At 38.4% G+C, this 21,134-nt stretch overlaps 1 protein-coding gene and 1 non-coding gene across 3 annotated transcripts in view; one reads left to right on the plus strand and one right to left on the minus strand.

The window, feature by feature from the left end:
* Positions 1–21,134, plus strand: part of TRMT9B (tRNA methyltransferase 9B (putative)) — a 110,804-nt gene that overhangs the window by 65,344 nt on the left and 24,326 nt on the right. Inside the window, exons 4-6 of one of the 2 annotated variants that reach the window (XM_072928204.1) lie at positions 1,385–1,519; positions 7,777–7,856; positions 18,742–18,873. In XM_072928204.1, coding sequence (XP_072784305.1) covers positions 18,848–18,873 — 26 coding nt within the window. In that variant the 5' untranslated portion in view covers positions 1,385–1,519; positions 7,777–7,856; positions 18,742–18,847. Of the gene's footprint in view, positions 1–1,384; positions 1,520–1,597; positions 1,665–7,776; positions 7,857–18,741; positions 18,874–21,134 lie in introns of those variants that run through there. The other variant, XM_030270328.4, reaches the window with a different exon arrangement.
* The window catches only part of LOC116808182 (uncharacterized), a 32,365-nt gene that overhangs the window by 5,440 nt on the left and 5,791 nt on the right, over positions 1–21,134 (minus strand). Inside the window, exon 2 of the transcript XR_004367634.3 lies at positions 16,294–16,402. This is a non-coding gene — a transcript (uncharacterized protein). The remainder of the gene's footprint in view (positions 1–16,293; positions 16,403–21,134) is intronic.

Below are 21,134 nucleotides of genomic sequence, written 5' to 3' on the forward strand. Positions count from 1 at the left end.
AAATGCCACATGTCCTAACCTGATATTTCCCATTATTGGAATTTTCTTGTCAAAAATACTCCTTTAGCACCTCTTGTTCTGGCTTACAGAATTAACTTATTTCTCCTGTCTGTATTCTTAGGGAAAAAATGATGATCCTTTACTTTGGGACTGGTATTGGATAATACTGTATGTAGAGCAAGTCTAATGAGTTGTTTTGAGGCAGTGTAACAAGAAGCAAGGTCACAAGGCTGCTGAATTTCATCATTCAATAGCACTGTCAATTTGTAAGGCACAAAATGACATTGCTGTTCAAGATTAACAGAGGATCCTTACAAGAGAGAAATAAAGAGAAGAAAAATACTAAGCTTTTGGATGTCTATAGCAAATGAACTGGAGTTCCCAGAGGCTGCTTATTTTTGTCAGCAGAGTTCATATCAACTGCCAATATGTCTGAGGAATGATTTTCTATTATACACACCAAATCTGTGAACCAGAGGTGTCCTTTTAATATTTATACAGAAAATATTTCATCATTTACAAGGCAATTTCCTCTGAATTTCTGTTCAGTCTAGGATTATGTCCTGTAAGGTGATAGGAAAATGCTAAGAGCAAGTAAAATTTCTTAGATAAATTCTTTCTTGGGGGAAATCTGTTCTGCTTTAAGAGAAGACCTAATGTCCTCCTTTAGGTCTGTACAATATAGGGAAAAAAAAAAAAAAAAAGAAAGAGGTAGATGTTTTGGAAATACAGGAGTAGTTCATTAAAGTTTCTCAAGATAGAGATAAGCAATGTATTTTCACAGAATTAAATTAGAGAGGTAATATTATTTGTCTTGGAAGACAAATGAACCACTGTGGATGAGGTAATTGAGAGGTGAGTTGGCAATAATCATATGCCTGCTGAAAAGTAAATAAATAATGTATAAACATGCAATTTAAAAAAATCCCTCCTGATTTGGGGCTATTGCTCTTGAAAAGCTAATAGAATAAGTATCCTGGGAAGTGCACCAGTAAAGAAAAGGCTGGTGAGTAGCCAGTTGATGAATACATGTAGTGTTTGTAGTGTTTGTGATGAAACACAAACTACCTTTTGAGCATTAATCCTAAAGCAGCTGTTACCTTGACAACTGCAGGTAAGGGATGGTTGTAGTGTTCACCTCTCCAGATTCGCTTTGAACTGTTAATAAAATCTTAGAATAGCTTGTCTTTCTAAAGGCTTCATGTGGCTTTCCAAAGATTTGGATTGTTCCTGAATGGCAGTTTTGCATACAGAATTGAATTTGGGGAACCTGACACAGCAAAGACAAGCAGTTATTTATGAGGTCATCTAACTTAGTGGCTGCCTTAGTGGGAAGCCTGTTATGGAAATAAAGCACATGCTGTTTCTGTGCTGTATTTTGCAGGTTCTCAGGCTGTGTGTGAGTGCACCTTGTGTTGTGCTACTGGAACACAGGCACAGCTGCTGAGCTCCTGGCCTGGGTGGGCTCCAAGGTGTTTCCCTGTGGTGTGAACACATTCTGTCCTGCCTGCCTGCTCAGGTATTCCCCTGCATGCCCTTCACTGTGTGGTGGCAATGTTCCCTGGCATGCTGGCTGGGGGTCCTGCTGGAAGAAAGCAAACTCAGGTGGCAGTGCAGCAGAAAATGTCTCTTGCAGCATAGTCATGTGAGCAATGCATCACAAAGTAAGTAGTATTTTAAAACTGTACTCAGCAGTGGCTCTCTCAATAATCTTTTATGGACTATTCTAGGTCAGCATGGTGTGGTTGGTGAGCCCTCAGAAGGGATAGAGAAAGGCCATTTTGGCATTTCACATTACCCTGACAGCTGACTGCTTCCTCCTGCTCCTAGCCCCACAATTAGAATACAAGCCTGTGCATGTTTCTGACCCTGCTTCTGTAGATGTGCAGCCTCACTTAGATCTGAATGATGTCTCTGTGTACCATGAAGGGAGTGTCTCTTGGAGTTTGGGTGATCCTCATATGATATACTAACCAAGTAACAATGTCTGTACCTGGATTGTTCTTGGCAACTCTGTTAAAGGAAATATAAAAGCTTCAAATTTTCTGTGTGCAAACTGATCCTTGAAAATGATCCTTGAAGCTGTTTTTAGTGCTCCAAATTGGATTCCCAAGAAATTAATCAAGGTTAGCAAGACTACAGTTTCCTACTTACATTGCAAACTAATATTTTTGGATATACTAAAGTTTATAGTCAGTATGTAGACCCCCTAAAAAGAATTTTTCTTTCAAAGGTCCTCAGGATATACATTGTTTTGTCCATTCATTTGTTTACTGAAAAAGAAGTTCAGCAACAGAGATTGGATTTTGATAGTGAACTTGTGACAAATTATACAAATGTCCTTTTGTGCCTTTTAGTAGATTTTCCTCTATGGAAAATAGTTGTTAAATCATGTATTTAGTTCTGTCACACTCTGATACTATCACACTCCGAACACTTTTGATGTTTATCTTCTCTGGCACTGAGGCGTTATGTTTTCAGCTGATGTACATCCAGTTACTTAGCAATAGAACTTAATGTCTTCTATATTAATAGGATTGTTGGAAAGTGTGAACAGTTCTTTCACAGAGCTATTAAGTCAGCCCTGGAAGCTACAGCTATTTATATACACGAGAGATAAACAGAGAGAAGTTTAATATTGATAATGAAAATTTTATTCTGATCTGTAGCACCTTGTGGTCTATGGCATAGCCTTAGGGTATGAGCTCAATAAGCTGAATTCAGAACTGTAACAGCTTGCTTAGTTCAGGTTTTTGTCCATATATTAACTTCTTACAGTTTTGTGCATTTTGTGCGTGTGTGTAAGTGTAGCCATGTTTTAAGTTTTTACTGCAGAAAAAAATTTTCAATTTCCCTCTTTTTAACAGCAGAAGAAAAATATTTAAGGTGCAGGACTGTGAGATTATTAAAAAGCCGCAAGTCTTATTCTTGGCAATGAAATGAAATTATAAGTAAACACTACTGACATATTCATCAGTTTGATTTGTTCTCTAAGACTTTATAGAGCAGCAGAAAGGCTTCAACAGCATTTGCCTATTTAATACTGCAGCTGTTTCTGGTTCAGAGTGCACAACACAGAGAGTTAATCAAAAATGACCGACCAAAAATCAAGACATGTTCCAAAACATTGTCAAGAGAATCAGCGATGACGATTTCCGCTTTCTGCCCTTCTCCTTGTCTCCTGGGGTTGTCTGCCTGCCATCATAATCAGTTTTATCTGGTCTTCTAGGTCTCCTGGACATTGAATGTGCTTTGTTACCAACGTATTGGAGATTCTGGTCAGTGGGGTGATGGCATCTATGGGTCCTGAATAGAGAGAACTTGGACATACACTGAACGGCAGTTTGAAGGAAGCGGGATAACAGCAAGGCTCATCCTGTGTTGTAGCAGGTGTTGACAAGATTAGTACAGTTAGGAATAGATACCATTAGATATATTCCATTATATCATTTGACACAGAGCCAGAGGAAGAGATCTTCCTCTGTGTTACAATACCGTAGAAACTGTGTGACATTTAGCAATTTCCTTTGTGAGGAAAAGAAAAAAAAAAAAAAAAAAATCCGGGGGAAGTAGTTACAGTGTTTCCACTGGCCTTAGTTCAGGATGGAAATAAAGAAAATTAGTATCACCTCCTTTGCTGGGTCACTGCAGTATGCTTTTTGGCATTCTAGCAAGAGCACTTTGGTTGCCAGGAGACAATAAGTTAATTTTGGAAGGTAATGCCCTCCAAGCAAGTAATGCCAACATTCTAGATCAGAGTAAAATCTAATGTTCTGTAGCCAGAAGATTGCCTTTTAAAAGGATTTACCTCTCTACCTTACTGGTAATAAACAAACTGCTGCTGCACTGTCTTGCTGGCAGAACAAAATCCTGAACAGTAAAATCTTAGGGTGCTGTTAGGCAATCAACATAAAAACAACGCTGCAGCAGGCTCATCTAGGTTAAGCCATCTGCTAGCTATGCTGGTACATATGTCAAATGACAGACTGCCAAAACTATTTTTCACAATCTTAAAATACAAGGGAGACCAATGAAATGTTACAGGGACAAATTCAAAATGAGTTCACAATTAATGTGTGGCATTAATTTCACCATATGGGACATGGCAACCAAAGGGTTTTGGGACACTAAACATTTACTGATGCTGTTAAAGTCTATACACAAAATCATACTGACACCTCGGAGTGGAAATAGCAGCAGAGCAACGTAAGAGACACAGGAAGCTGTATCTCTGATGGTGGTGCCAACTATAGCAGCACAGACACATTTCTCTTCAGTCTAGCTGCAAAACTGAATCTTCATATATTCACTCTCAAGGTTGTCAGAGTTATGGAGAATTCATGGAAGATAAATATTTGAGATAGGAGTCACTTGTGCAATCGTTTGAGCTTTTCTGAGTGGAGATGGGATCCATAATTGTACGGATTGGTCTGAACTGAAAATCTTTTGATTATTTGGGAGAATGGATAAATAGGCAAATGGATTGCAATGGTCAGCACATAGTGAACTGTGACATTGAACAGTTTTGACATTGTTCAGGAGAGTTTTGCAGTCAGTGACTCATTCAGTACCTGAGAAAGTTCAAGTAAGTTAAGTCAATAAAATCTACCTGACTGCTAAAATGATTGTAAACTGACAGTGGAATTACAGTATTTGCAGAGAAAAGAACAGTGAGGCCTCAGAGAAGAACTGTAACAGTTCTTTGAACATTAGAGAAAATGTCTTATAATGGCATAATTAATGATTATAAGATAACTGAGAGGTGACTTGATTATGGTGCAAAAGTTCCAGGAAAATATCATTAGGTAGTAATATTCTCTTTCAGTCTAAAAAAATTACACCACAAACCCCAGCATCTGGGAATAAAAACCAAGGAAACCTGTAATCAGCTGTAGAATCAGATTTTTATCAGTATGGGTGATTAACTTGTGCAATGAAGTAGGTGCTTTATGAAGTATGATATTTTGTGAAACACACGTAACAGGGCCTGTTAGATACGTAATAGGGCTGCTTAGAGATTAGATAAAATGGTTTAGCCTGTGGTGTCCAGAGGGTGTGATCAGATTACTTGTGGTCTCTGAACATTCTACCATAAAATCTTTTTGAAGGTGTTTGAGCTTCAGTTGAAAACTTATAATGAAAACTTATAACACATCCAGAAAGATTGAAAATTATCTGACAGAATGCTAAACTAAAGAAAGCCAAATTCATGGTGAGATAATATCTTTCATTAATAATGGGAAAGTATACTTGTATCTATATATCATAATTTTAATGAATTGTCTAAAATACCTATTATAACTTCAAAATCTTGAAGTGCGAATCTAGTAACTATATTTGCATTCGTAAAATTGTTGGAATTTTCATAAATAATGTGGCAATTTTCAACACTAATTATGATGTTGTTTTTTAAGCTTCTGTTCTAAGGTACATCTTGTGTTTCAAACACATTAAAATAAATAAGAAAACATTAAATTTACATTTGTAACAGATTTGTGAGTTTTCAACTTCTGATTTTTGAAGCAGTGTAACCATGGTAGCTATTGCTACATGAAAAAGAATAAATTTATGGTTCATGTTATTACAATGCCTTATTCATATAAGGCTTTTAGCCTAGAAATTACCACTTCCAGACAAAAATTGCCACAGAAGCTAAAAGACAGCTTTGATAGAAGAGATGGAGTTTGATAGATAGCAATGAGGTGATGCAGTGGTGATGCTCTTTGCTCTGCTGGATGAAACAGGCCATAGGACTGTCCTGAGTGACCTTGTGGATGAACTGGGGGCTGAGGGTGGGGGTGTGTGTGAAATCCAGCTATGGAGGTGGACTACAGCCTACAGGAACTGCAATGTGAGTACTCTCCAGCATTTCCTTGTGGTGTGTGCATAGCTGGTTTTGGGCCCAGACAGATGAATTATTTTACCTCAGGCACCCAACCGGAGTGTTGCTGTGTCAGATGTTACAGGGCCTGCTCACAAGCATTGCTTGGATGCTGTTTGGTCGTGAATGTACATGTTGTGTGACCACTTATACAAGAGTTGGAAGCACACAAAGTTTTTGGGATGAATACATTACATTCACCTATCAAACTAAAATTTCCTATCAAACTAAAACCAGCTTCCTTAACTTCAGCTGTGGAGTCTCCCCAGTGTGAAACCTAGGGACAAATCAGTATTGGATATACAAGCACCTATTGTCCTTGTTCTACCTGAAAAGAGAAAATTTAGGAGAAAAAATGACAAAAATGGCTTAAACTTACATGAAACTCTTATATTAGAGCAGCAGTTGATGATGGACTTCAGAGCAGCTTGCAAAGGATTTTGCTTTGAAATTGAGCTTATCCTTATTTAGATTGGAGGCTTTTAAGCTGAGAAAGGGAAATCGCATGGTAACTGGTGCTACAAAATATGCTCTTCCTGAAACAGTCCAATCCCAGGTTGCCAGTTCAGTCTCTTGGCTGGCTCAGCTATCATCAACTCTCACACCTGAATGAAAGCCCAGGACCTGTAATACTGTAACAAAATACTCGAGATGTTCTGATCTTAAACGGATATTAACTAAACCTCCTCCACTCCATTTTTCGTCTCCTTCCTTTCCACGTGGTATCTTCATTATTTTTCCAAATGTTACAGTTCTTCTGGCCCATATGGTTCATGTTTGTAGGTGTAATACCAAAGATAATTTTCCCAGAGTTTTTTAGTACATTTTAGAACATTTTCGTAATGTTAAATAAGCCTAATAGGACATAATTCCACCTTCCTTTTGAAGTCACTTCCAAGCATCTATCTAAATGTTGGATTTATTTGGCCTTCCCTTCCCTTTTGAGCATTATATCCATAATAATTTTTAGTTTCTTCCCTCTCTTTTTCTCATTCACTTCTTACAGACTACTGTAGAACCAAAAAACAAAAAATTGAACATTGAACTGCTATTATTTATTTTGTTTTATTTTTTTAAATGATAAATTCATATATATAAGCAGATTAATGAGACCAAAGTCACCTGGAGTGTAAGTGTTCACTAGTTATTATTGGAGATTATGTTTCTGTTCTCTAGTTATACTGGAGAGGAATTACTTGCCATAAAAAATAAAAATAGAGAAGCCATGAGGGTTTCAAGGAGTTATGATAATTATTGAGGATCCTTCTATATAAATACAAAAATAAATTACTAAGTTTAGTAGAGGAACTGAAGACAATGTGCTGTCAGCTGCAGTATATCAAAACTGCTGAGTAGTGGATAGCTCTTTTGAAAATTCTTTTTTTTTGTCATGAAACTCTGGGAAGCAGGTCAGAAACAGCAACACTTGTCTACAGCACAAAATGTATTTGTAAATTGTACATTGTATTAAGTATTATGACTAAGGCAAAATGCCTGTCAGCCACACAAACACACACAGAAATATTTGTCCCACTGTTCTCAGTGCAGTTCTCTCAGGTTTGCAGTGGGCTAGGTAGGGATACAGGTGCTGTATAAGCAGGGTTAACTCACAGGAATATCAGACATTATTTCTTCTCATTACTTGAGCCCCTAAGGGAGCCATGTTGGTATAATGAGATCAAAGACACTAGATAATTTTAATGTGCTTAAGTATCTCCATTCCAGAAGAATCTATTTGGTTTTATTACGGATACAGTATGCAATTTAGTTGCTAATAGCAGCACTGAGCCTTGAAATTAAGCAACACAACTAAGGAAGGGCTGTGTGGCAAAATGTGTTTCATGTCTGTAATTACAGACTTCAAAAACGCTCTCTTCCCTTGAAATCTCTTGCAGATTGCCATCTAAAGGGAAATTTCTATAACTGAGTTGAATACTGAATATATTCAAAACTTGTGTGTGAGAATCACAGTAAGGTAAGAGACAGTAACTCTAAGATTGTTGTAGTTACAATTATTTTGCGAGAATCACCTTTTTCCCCTGGAAGGTAGCAGTGGTCATGATGCATCCTCTAGAAAGATATCCAGATGTTTCTCAGTGCATATCACCTGCAGGTCAAAGTCTAATTGCTCATTTTCACTACCTTCTTGTAATAGCATTTCTGTTTTGCAGAAGGCTGAAGATGAGTCATGGAGGAATTGTCTTCCAATCATGTTAGCATCCATTCACACAGCTGCTTAAAAGGATTTTATCAGGAGATACTTATTCACTAGGATGCCTCAAAAAATTGGATTCTGCGAGATGTACCCATATGAAAATCTTCAGGTATATAAGCAGCTTCACTTGAACAGTGACTATCATTCAACAGTTACAGAGTTAAGTTCATGACTCTGAAATTTTTTAGTTCTATAAAGCTGATAGTTATTTCTCTGGTGTTTGTAGTTATGACTTCAGGGTGGTTGAAGAGGAGTAAAGCATAAATCTAGTCTTTCAAAGCTTAATTCTACACCTCTTTAATTATTTCAAATACAAAAATCAGCAAAATATTTCCTGATGTGTTTTGATGTTGAAATACTGTATTTTCTTCTAGTCATTACATGTGGCCTTGTGCCCATACTGTAGGAGTGCAATACATTAATCAGGAGTGTAGTGTGATGTCTTGGAGAAGCAATAGGAAGGGATCTGCTGCCTCCTGCCCACTCCTTCAGTGAAGGTGTTCTGAAGCCCAATACAGTATTTAATTTCTATTTATGTATTCCCTCATTTTGACTGGGAAGTTGCTCTTAGATCTGTGGGAGGAAACAGACATTTTGTCACATACACATATTTGAGAAAAGCCATGAGACTCTATTATCTCTGTATAGTGAGTATAGACAGAACCAGAAATGGAACTTAAATCCCATAATGTAGCCTCAGGACAGTTCTTTTTAGGGATGTATATGTCAGAAATGTGTGACAATAGGGAGTTGAGATGAAATGCTGTGTTACAGTTGTCTCTGTTATTCACTGCTAGTTTGGCTTGCAAAGTGTCTGTACAGGCACTTCAGTTGAATGACAGTCATGGGAGTACAGCTGTTCTGCTTTGAGGAACAGCTCAACTGGAGCAGACAGATACTCTGAGCTGGAGCAGAGCCTGAACAGTGAGCCCAGCTTGATGCTAGCTGGCTTCTTGCTGGTCAAACATCTTCTCGAAGTCAGGCATAGTGGGAGGTGCAGCACAGGGACACAGATGTCTGAATAAGCTCAGCCAGTCTTCAACTTGGAGTGTTAGCTGGAGCTCAGGGCTGGCCCTTGTAGACCTCCCAACAGAGCATTTAGTAGTGACAAACCTGAAGCTCAAAGAGGGACAAGAACAAAGTTTCCTTGAGGGAAAGGAGATGACAATTTCTTTTTGGGTACTTTGCTTTTTAGCTTAACAGTGATGTGTTAGTGCTTGGAACAGGCTTGAGGCAGCACTGTGCTCAGGCAGCACTGTGCCCAGTCAGTGCTCTGGGAAATAAAAACCCATGATCTCCAAGTGACTCTGTGACATATCTGGGCTTGGGTGTTACTCATGCACATCTGTCCTATGTCCTGAACTCCTGAAGCTACTCTGACACTCTGCTATGTAGCTAAAAAGGAAAGGATTCTTAAGGAGAAAACAATTCTACAGCAAATGAAGGAAAAGGTTTCTGGTTATAGTGGTTGTAGATGAGGATGGAAGGTAGAGTTTTTTGTAACTAAAATACTTTACAATAAATGTCTTTGTTCTTTTTAAGCACAGTATTTTGTCTGAGAAAGTCAAGTTGGCTTCTGTGTAGAGATTGTGTGGGAGACCTTTTAATTTATCCACTGATACTTAATGGCATTAGATAGCCTTCACACACAATTGTCATTGATTTGCTTATGTATTCTGGAGAAAGTACCAGAGGAGCAGTGAGACACTGTGGTGTGCAGCTATTATGTATTTGCCTTCCTGCTTAGCTTGAGCACTGCCAAAGTCTTTTTCAGGACTTTCCATAAATCCCTAGGGTATGTTATAAAAAATTTCTATATGAAGCAGTAATTCCCATTAGTAATTCCCAGACAATAAGGGAGAACCCTATGACTTTTTAAAATTAAAATACTTCACAGAGGATTAGATGAAATATTTTAAAAAACATTTGGAATATTACCAAGAACTTTATGATACAGACCACTTGACAATACAGACTACTTACATTTTCCTTTACTTCCTGTGAAAAAACATTTCCTATTTTTATGTAATAATTGAATATAATATGTAAATTTGGTCCTTTATTGTGTGTTTAGAAGTGACTGTGTAGTCTCCATTACTAGGAGGATTTCAGCAGATCCTTATCTCCCAGAAACAAGAACATATAGATCATAAATGAGGTATGGTTTAGAAATTGAGACATATTTCCCCATAAAGTTCATTTTTTCCCTTGAGTTAGCTACAGCTTCGTCATTATCTTCTGTTTCTATAACCTTTTTTACCACTTTACTCCGTCTTCATTCCAGAGGATTTTTTGAGTATAACCTGTTGAGACCCCTTCCTCAGATTCAGAAACAGCTGCTTCACAAACTAGTAATTGTCACAATTCTTACTGAGAAGTTTCTGGGTATCAAAAAAAGGCTGTCCCACTCATTGTTGACATGCAAACCATAGCATATTGCAATTAAAAACATCCTCACTGTGGAAAAGAAAAACTTCTCTCCTGTGGAAAGTGCTGTGTGTGCAGCAGGTAGGCTATCAAAGAAAATTAGGCATATTAGGAATTTTGCCTGCTTTAGTTGAGACTGGGCAAAGAAAATTTTGGATTGAATAGCGGATAATGTGTAAGATATGATTTCTTCTTTTGTTTAAGGAAAAATAAATCCCAACAGCCCATCAGTTCCAGACTAGTCTCAGAAAAAGGACTTTCATGTCTTCTGCAGTGAATTACATATTTATGTTCAAATCGATTGGACATTAAGAAGAAAAAAAACCCAAACAAACATTTGTCAGAAATGTCAGTTACTATTTAAGAAAGCTTCATCACAGTTGTTACAATTCTATTACTCCCCTACAAACCCAAATCAATCAGAAGAGCTTGAAAAAAAGAATCAAACAGGCATTCTTAAAAGCTTGTTCTTGTTTGAATTAGTGTCCAAGATCTTTCAAATTACAAAGCCCACATTAGGATTTTTCTAAATTTCTGTTCATGAGGCTCTCCTATATTAGATTTAAGTAGGCTACATACAGTAGATTTTTTATTTTTGTAAAGTACTATGAAGCCAGTCAGAGCCAGACAATATAATTAGTGTTTCTTATTCTCTGGACTGTCCCAGTAAGGCTGTTACTAACTTTGATAACATCATGGAGAGTGACTCAGATACACTTCCAGATAATTTTCCACTGAAATTGGATGCATAATTTCTATTATAAAAAAGGCAGATAATTACTGGCTCTGATTTTATTTAAAATATATAAGCCTTGTTAACTCTTTCAGATAACTTTACATAAATAATAAAATGAAACAAGTGTAGAACTCTAATTGCTGGATATCAATGGTAAAATTATTAATTTTTCACTAAGATGCTAATGAAAGATTTAAGAAGCAGCTTAATTAGGAGGCAAGATAGGAAATTTGACCAATACTCTGGCAGAGAATTGTGAAGACAGAAGGCAGTGTCGCATATAAAGGGACTTTGGCTAGGAATGCAGATGGGTTTCTTCCTTGAGACAGATACAGTGCTCATCATTGAAAGCTCTGATCTTTTAGACATTTGTCTCTCTCATGGCACTAACAGTTTGGTGTCTGCCAAAGCTCATACATATGGTGAAATTTAACCACATAAGGATGGCATTCATGGAAGATAATACATGGCTCTTGTCCTCAGCTAGCTTCTGGAAAATGTGAATAATGGGGTTTGTGGTTTTAGGAAAAAAAAGTTCTACCTTTTCCTAGGAGTTCGATTTCCAAATCTGAAGTATTTACCTCTTCATCTACATAGAATTTTCTGGAAAAAGCTAATGCTATTATCTCAAAAATTTAGCCTTATATTCAGGGATTCAATAAAGTTGTCTTTCAATGCTCTTGTCTGTCACAGAGAACTTGTGCCTAGGTCTAGAGTCTCCCTGAGGTTCAGTGCAAAGTTTCCTAGAGCAGAATTTAAGTGAGTTAGTTCAAATACTGAATGTGGGCTACCTATGAGTTTGGTCTCCTTGATAAATAAATTAAGCCCTCTATATTGCAATTCTACTCAAGATAGTGAACAAAAAGTTTAGATACCGATGTCAGAGCCATTAGGGACTTAAACACATAGCAATAGGCAGACAAGGCTAAAACAAAAGTCTTGGATCCCAAGAGTAATGGCCATTTCTGAAAATGCAACCTCACACATTTGTGTTAGAAAGCAAGGTTGAAAAAAGCAGCCTGAGTCTGTAGAACAAGACATTGTCCCCACGAACCCACCAAAGGGAGGGGAAGCTATTAAGAGAACTGTTGTCTCAGATCTTAAAAATAAGGATTTTTATTTGCAGCTACAACAGGTTGCTTCTCTGTTCAAAAATTTTGCTGAAAACTCACTAGAAGATGAGAAAACTCACATTCTTTTATGTCTTTCTGTCACTTATGCTTCATGCTTAGTGAATGTAGCTGTTTACAGTGAAATTACTCATATACTTGTAGATTGCTTTGTAAGGGGTCATCTTTCTGACTGAACTCCTTTGAACACTAATGACCAAAGAATGTGATATTTCAACATGTTTCTGTTCTTCTTTCCTTTTATTGAACCACAGAATCACTAAGGTTGGAAAAGACCTCCATGATTGGGTTCAACCATTAACCCAACACCACTATGTTTATGATTAAACCATATCCCCAGGTATCACATCCACACATCTTTTGGATGTTTCCAGGGATGGTGATTCCATCAGTTCCCTGGGCAACCTGTTTGAATGCTTGACCACTCTTTCACTGAGGAAATTTTTCCTAATATTCAGTCTTAACTTCTGTTGGAGCAACTTGAGGCATTGTCTTTTCACTTGCTACCTGGGACAAGAGACCAACCCTGACCTTGCTACAACCTCCTCTCAAGTGTTTGTAGAGAGCAATAAGGTTCCCCTTGAACCTCCTTTTCTCCAGGCTGAACAACCACAGCTTCCTCAGACTTGTGCTCCAGACTCTTCACCAGCTCCACTGCCCTTCTCTGGATTTGCTCCAGCCCCTCAATGTCTTTCTTGTAGTGACGGGCCCAGAGCTGGACACAGCACTCAAGATGTGGCCTCACCAGTGACAAGCACACAGGGGACAATTACTGCCCTGGTCCTGCTGGCGACACTATTGCTGATACAGGCCAGGGTGCCATTGGCCTTCTTGGCCACTTGAGCACACACTGACTCGTGTTCAGCTGCTGTCAACCCCGAGGTCCTTTTCCACTGAGCAGCTTTAAGCCACTCTTCTCCAGACATGCAGTTTTGCATGAGTTTGTTGTGACCAAAGTGCAGGACCCGGCACTTGGCTTTTTTGAACCTCATACCACTGAACATGGCCTGTCATTCCAGCCTGTCCAGATGCCTCTGCAGAGCCTTCCTGCCCTCCAGCAGATCAACACTTCTTGCACATCTGTGTGTCATCTGTAAAATGACTGAGGATGCACTTGATTGCCTTGTCCAGATCATCAGTAAAGATGGTAACAGGACTGGCCCTGAGCCCTGGGGAGCCCAATAGGGACTGGCCACCAGCTGGATGTAACTCTGTTCACCACCACAATCTGGTCCCACCCATCCAGACAGTTTTTCACACAGTGAAGTGTACATCTGTCCAAGCCATGAGCAGCCAGTTTCTCCAGGAGAATTCTTTGGAAGACGGTATCAAAGGATTTGCTGAAGTCCAGATAGACAAACATCCACAGTCCTTCCCTCATCTACTAGGCAGGTCACCCTCTCATAGAAGAAGATCAGGTTTGTCAAGCAGAACCTGCCTTTCCTAATCCCATGCTGTCTGGGTCCTGGTTGTGCTGTATGTGCAATATGATGGCAATGAAGATGATCTGTTTCATAGCCTACCCTGGTACCAAGGTCAGGCTGATGGGCCTGTAGTTCCCTGGCTTCTCCTTCTGAACCATCTTGTAGATGGGAATGTGCTTCCTCTCCCTGTTTCTAGCTCTGGGGGCTAGGTATCCCAAAGGCACCTGGTTCTACTGAAGCAAAGAGGACATTATGTACACAGCCATTTACTCCTCCTTTGTCACTAGGTTTCCCTCTGCATCCAATAAAGGCTCCTTAGCCTTTGGAGAGTCTCCTTAGCTCTCCTTGTTTTTCTGATTCATAGAAAGAGTTTTTGTTGTCTTTTGTGTCAGCAGACAAAGTTCTAGCTGAGCTTTGGCCCTTCTATTTTTTTCCCTTCATAACATCACAACATCCTTGAAGTCCTTCCAAGTTGCCTGCCCCTTCTTCCAAAAGTGATACAAATGAATATTCCAACAAATAAATAGCCCAAACTTGCCACATCAGCTATAATGCAAAGTCACTTCTTTAGGTCAGGCAGAAGTATCCTTCTTATAGCCAAGGAAAACTACTTCCTCTGTCTAGCCTTTATGGATGTTGTATTTTCTTTTTTGAGATGGTTCTTTCTAATAAGTATATATGTACCACTTCCCCTTCCTTTGCTGGTAAGCCTATGTAAATGTTTCTTATAGAGCAGAGCCAGCTCTTCAGGATCTATAAAGAGACATATTTTAAAAATGCATATATTAGCTTACCAATGTTCTGAAAGAATTTTTGTTGATCTGAGGAACAAATTGGTTGGTGGAGATGGCCAAGTATGCCTTCATGTGTTACCGTAAATGATTTATGAACCCTGGGTTTTCATGGCATGTTAAAAATTCATATGAACATTAGATTTAAAATTTAATTATCCCAACTAGCTGAAGCACTTCTTCAGGCTTGTAATTGGGCAGATATATAGCATTATACACAGCAGGGGAGACTTGGGACTTGTGTCCAGATCATCAGATGTATTATGTAGCCTACTGTCATTGATGAAGGGTCTAAATTTGGTACTTGAATAATTTGGTATCTCCCTTTAATCATCCTAATACAGAATATGTCAATAATTTATGTTTACTCTTATCCTGATTTTTCTAAATTTCTTTAGACATCTTTGGATTAGTAGACAGTAACAACTTACTTAACTAGGAAGCACTACTAAATGTGAGTGGTGATAGTCAAATCTGACCCTCCATCTGCTCTTTGCAGGAAAAATTCTAAAACAGTTACCTTGCACTTAATTTTCATCTTTATTCAAATCACATAGCTTAGTTGGGGCTGTATTCCTCTTACTTGACCAGAATCATCTGAGCACATTATTCAAGCACACTAAACATGTGCTCCAATTTAAATTATTGAACTGGCTTTTTAGCAGAGTAGAGGGACCATTGGAAGGCAGATTATCCCACCTTTTTTAAGAGTGCGATAAACTGCCTTGTGCAGCTGCCTGTCTCTCTCTCCCTGCTATCCATGTGGGAGTATGGACTGTTAGGTAGTAATACACCTGGTCAGACAGGGAGTTTTAGGTACCAAGTTACCAGAGATGTCTTTTTTTTCTTCTTTTTCCTTTTCCTTTTCTTTTTTCTTTTTTTTTTTCCTTTTTTTTTTTTTTTTTTTTTAATTGAGAAATCAAACAGGGACCTATGATGTTCTGTTCTTTGTATAATAGCAAAATATTGGCAAGGAAACTGCTAAGGAGAGATTCTGCTAGTATTCTCTCAATATTGACAATGGAAGTAAACAGAGAGATCCTATCATTTAAAACTTTAACCAAGATGGCAAATAAAGTGTGGTTTTTATGTGTGCTTATGGGATTTAATTTGCTAAAATAACTTCTTTGAGATTCCTGGAATAAGAAAGCTAATAAACTGAAAAGCTTCAGTGTTGCTAAAAGTAGTAGCTCTTTAAGCATTTGGTTTGAGAATTTGTGTGAGCTGGAGGAAAACTCAAAGAGTTATACTGTCTTAATTATACTTAAATTTGAAATCCTAGGGATGCAGACTTCTAAGGTTATAGATGTCATAGCTTTGAAAGAGCTGAGATAAAGAAAAATTAAACTATTTACAAATAAAGCTTTCTTGTGTAAAAGAGAGAAAACAATAACTGATACGGGTAATATAAATGTTTATATTTCAAATGTTCTCCACCAGACTTCATACAAAATATCCAATATTCAAAGATATTTAAGCTAATTGTTTATCTTACTCCAGATGGTAAAGAGTTGCTCCTTATAGTAAAAGTGAGCATGACAATCACAAGTATGCATTTAAGTAGAAGGGAATGTGCCCAGTTGTGTAATAGCAATTTATAGTTCTTGGCTTGATGGTCATTTAAGGTTAAGAAGGGGCTACTTGTGTAAGAGGAAGCCACAGGTAAATGGAGGTAATCAGGTACTGCACCTTAGTACTCAGAGAAGATACTGTGCCACAGGACTGGCACAGTTCTCATCCTCTTGACTGATGATCTTATGATTTTTGATGTCTCCTTCTTCATGGAGCCTTGTTATCTCTGAAAGGAAATGTAACCGGCTGTGAGCCTCTGCACTTACATCTCCTTTGAGGAAACAAGGGCAATCAGTGAAGCAGCAGAACACTGGCGTGTACTGACCAACCTTTCTGGCAGCAAGAATCAGCCTAGATGTAGCTTCCTTTATGAAGACATTGTATAGGCTACAGTGTTGATTAGAATGCCCTCACTGTAGGTGAGAATCTTGTCCCTGTCTCTCCTTATCTTTCAGTGTCCTAGTGGCGGCCTTGGACTAGGAATGTGCAGTCTGCTCTCTGGAGATCAGGGATCTCCTATCATGATAATGGTCACTAAGAGTGGAGAATGTCACATGAAGAACATGCCTGCCACTGACCAACAAGTGCTCTGTGTTTCAGACCAACAATTTTTCTCCGATTGAGGCAAAGTCTTTCAAAACTTTCCACCTCTCCTCCTCAGAGTAGACAAACAGATAACCATTTCTGAAATATATATTTTTTCTTTTAGAGCCCTGGAAATTCTCAGTAGTAAAAGTAATAATAATAAACTTGTGGGGCTTGAGATATAACACAGAAAAATATTTCCTTTTCCCTGTGTACAGTCACTTCAGAAATACCTGCTGCCTGAACTGGGACCAGCCAGCCAGTCCTTTTTGAGTTAGGCCTATGCGGAACAGAATGTAAAGTTTGCATCAACCTTGAGTGATCCTTTGATCTTAACAGCTGTATGTCCTGAATGCACACCAGCATGAGCTCTGAAAGGCTTTGTTTATATGATCTTTCTCCATCAGAGCATGAGATCTTCATCATCTTTCTCACAAGACTCCTGAATAAGCTCATCAATACACATGAAAAGGTTTCAGAGTCTCAAGGATATGTTTAAAAGCTGTGACACAACCTAGCTTTCTGCCATAATGTAGAATTCCTGCATCCTGGGGTAGTGGGCCTTTTGGGCTAGGGTGTCCACTAAACTCATCTCCAGACTCAGATAAGAGTTTGAAATGTGAGAGCTGAGCTAAAGAGTAAGGCAGACTCGTGGGACTGCCAACTGATCTGTATCTCTCATACTACTCATATGCTTGAGGAGTGATTCAGATGCTTAGATGATGAGTATGGGTTGAGAGTCTGTGTAGAACCGAAAAATACAGTTAAATGAACAAATGAGACACATGTACAAAGCAAAAACATTTCATTTGTAACAATATCAAACAGAAACTAGGGAAAATATCATGACTCTTGGAGAAGAGCACTGAAAATTTCTGATAAATGTTTGTTTCCATTATTAAAATATAATCTACATATAATATAAACCAAACTGTGGAGTAATACAAGTAAGATAAGAACTACTAATGCTGCAAAATACTATTAATATGCAACAAATAATATGTTTCAAAAAATATTTTAAGTTCATAAATATATAGCACCAAGGAAAGCCAATCACATTTCTAGTTGGTCTGATTGTAGGTATTTATCAAATCAGCACAAGAATCTCAAGGGGCACTTCACACGAGTAGCAAGTGTGAATTTGGGAACAGAGTGTGGTCTTGTGATTCTTACTCTGAAGCAATCAAAAAGAACACTTTTTTTTTTAAGTTAAGACTCATAAATCCTAACATCCCTATATTTTGCCATCTGCTTTCTGAACTCCAATCTTAATAGGTATCATATTGACTTAAGGAATATATGCATATTCACTCAGATAAAGACAGTAAGGTTCAGGTCAGTGGTCTGAGTCTAGATTTCAGTGCCATTTTTGATGACCCAAGGAATCCTGCCAGGTTTCCACACTTCTTCAGAAAAGCACAGGTTTTGTACAGTTCCTACATTGTATTTTCTGGTCTTGTGGGGATATTTTGGATGCACAGTCCCCTCTCTGTAGCCTTCTAAACTGAGATATCTTCATCTGTGAGGAAGTACTTGTAGCTTAGGTTATATAACTAAACATACTTCCAAACAGATGGCTCAGCAGAATCCATTTGTCTGATATAGTGGGAATTGCATATGTTGTCCAAGTGCAGATATGTGGTTAGCAAGCTCTAAAATCTTTACTGTGGTTGTAGAACTCATGCACAGCTATGTGACAAGTGTGACTGGTAGTGGTTAAACTGGTAGAAGCCAAACAACTTACTGTGTAAGCATATCCAGAGAAGGTAAAGAAGTTCCCTGCTCCCTCTACCTCTGAATGCAATAATATTCAGCATCCTGACCCTTACCAGACATTTCCCTTCAGGTCTTCATTGCAATTCCTGACAAAATACAGAGATGCCAACCTCAAGTCAACTCATCCTCAAGAACATTTTACATTCTATTTAAAGATTTTGGGAGTACTGTGTTTCAACCACATCTTTTTATTCCTTATGCCAGGTGCTTTTCCTGCCACTGGTCTAAATGCTCCAAGTAAGATCAATGAAGGAACATGTTCATTTCTCCCTGCTGGCAACAACAGTATGCTTCCAAAGGAGAAATCTGAATGTTCTTGGAAAGTAATCTCTATGGGTAAGTCTAAAATAGCTAACCATTTCTATGTCTGCTAATGTTCTGTTGTGTATTTTGGGTGATCTTACTGCTATTAGGGTACTTCAGAGGAATGAGAAAAGTGAACCTACACCTTTAGTGAACTAAAGAAGGTATATTTAGAAGATGAGAAGTGAAATTCAGAAAGACAGTTTGTTATTAAAAGTGAAAAAATCTTTGTCAACAATTAAGTAAAAACCTCAGCTAAAGACCCAACTGGAAATTACAGGCAACTCCCTTCAAAATGGAAATAGTTCCATAATATACAACCAGGATAGCAACTCAGTACTTACTGCCCCTGTGAGTGCAGTGAATCCCCCTGCTCTGCATGGGTCTTCTTGAGCAGTAAAGCTGAGGGAGCTAATGCCTGCAACAGGGATGAGAAATTTCCAAGTGAAGTAAGTGGTTTTTTGTGCCTGGAACTGCAATGGACTGAACTAGCGGTTCAGCATCAGTGTCAGGATTTTCCCCAAGATTTTTCTCCTTTCTGGAGAACGAAAAGGAAAGTTATTAAAAAATTTTAGATATGGAAAGAGAGTAAGATTCCCAGGACCTAATAATTGACTTAATTCCTATCCAGAGCATAGCATAGGGGTGCTTTCACAACACCTGTACACCTGCCATTCTGTGGCCTGGGGAGGGGACACAGGGACTTAGGAGAGTAGATTGTGGGTAGTACATGATATACAGCCCCACAAAGCCAAATTGTGAAGACTTGCTGATCTTTTGATCAGGTATCTATCACACCACTGGCTGAGACCCTCTTTTATGAACAACTTATTATCTGAAGTTAGAGATGGCCTTTGAGAAAGATCTCCAGAATGCCACATATTTGCTTTTCAGCACTCCCTCTTCCATGTGCTTTCTGAATCTGAGTTTCCTCTTGCTCATAGGAGGGTGCAGAAAGATAGATTCTGGAATTAAGTGGTTGAGGTAGAAGTTTTTGGTGAGACTATGATAAACATGGATAGAGATTTGCTCATCCTATCCCCCTGTGTGGAGACCCATAACTCTAATAGGAGTTCTTCTCAGATCTTAAGAAGCTCCTACTTATTACTGTGTTAATTGTTATGGGGTTAAGAAAAAGGCACATTTTTTACTAAGTCTGTTCTTTTGGACTGAGAGGACTCTGCAACTCTTCAACACATGCTCTTTTCTTGGATTTATTTTTAGTAATGTTCTCTTCATTTTTTGGTTTGTGGTTTTTTTTCCAAATATCTTTTCATAAAACTAAATTAAACTAAAAGAGAAGAGAGAGAAAATCAGTTTGCAATGAGGCATAAGACACTTCACTTTATTACTGTAGTGTTAAAATGGGCAAAGGCAAAAGTACTGGAATGTAACAGATCCATGAGCCATCTCTAAGAAGTGCTTCCAAAAGAATTCCTCTCCCATCAATCTATTTTTAAATAGAAAAGAATAGAAGAAACATTTTCAGCATTTCACTGGATTGACTATGCAAGAGAAATACCATGGGAATAAGTTTAGAAACACTGAGAACTCAAATTCAGACTCTTTGATGTTAACAGCTTTGCTTGCCAAGATGGAATATTTTTCTCTACTTAGAAGTTCTCACTATTACACATATACAGCTAAAGTGAGAATTTTTCTAGTTCTGATGCAGGTTAGACAAGAAGGTTTTACTGGAGCACATCACATCACATGTGCTTTCTGATTCTTGGTGATCAGAAGAATTAAATTAGACTAATCTCCCTGTCACCTCCTCTTCCCCCCATGAAATGGGCTAATGCACAAGAAAACAGAGTTCTGTGCTTTGAGTCAAGATTAGAACTTTGGGCTATTTGGTCCTGAGAGTTATGAGATTGGGTAGGCATGGGAAGAATAGGAGCCTCAGGGACTATGGAGAAAAGTCAGAGGACTCTACAGCCCCAGAAAAACAGTTTCTGCTCAGAGCTTAGGGTACCAGAGAGCTGACAGTAGCTCAGATAGCTAGTTCAGCAAAAGACAGTATTTAAAGTCCTATTCAAAGCTCATCTTCCACTTGAAGAAAGGAAAAGATAAGAAAGATGCACATGGTCTTGCTGTGATGGATCTTGGTCTGCTGTCAATATGAGGAGACTGTGGACATGCCATCTTTCCATACTGCCCATGTGGCCACTGCCAGCGTGACACAAAGGCAGTGCCTGTTAATGGTGTGTGACCCATTCCATGGAGGGACTGGTGGGATGCTCACTTACTCTATTTCTTTCTGTCTGGTACAATAGAGAATGGCTTTAGCAACA

Source organism: Taeniopygia guttata, chromosome 4 (genome assembly GCF_048771995.1).
Source record: "Taeniopygia guttata chromosome 4, bTaeGut7.mat, whole genome shotgun sequence".
NCBI classification, from domain to species: domain Eukaryota; kingdom Metazoa; phylum Chordata; class Aves; order Passeriformes; family Estrildidae; genus Taeniopygia; species Taeniopygia guttata.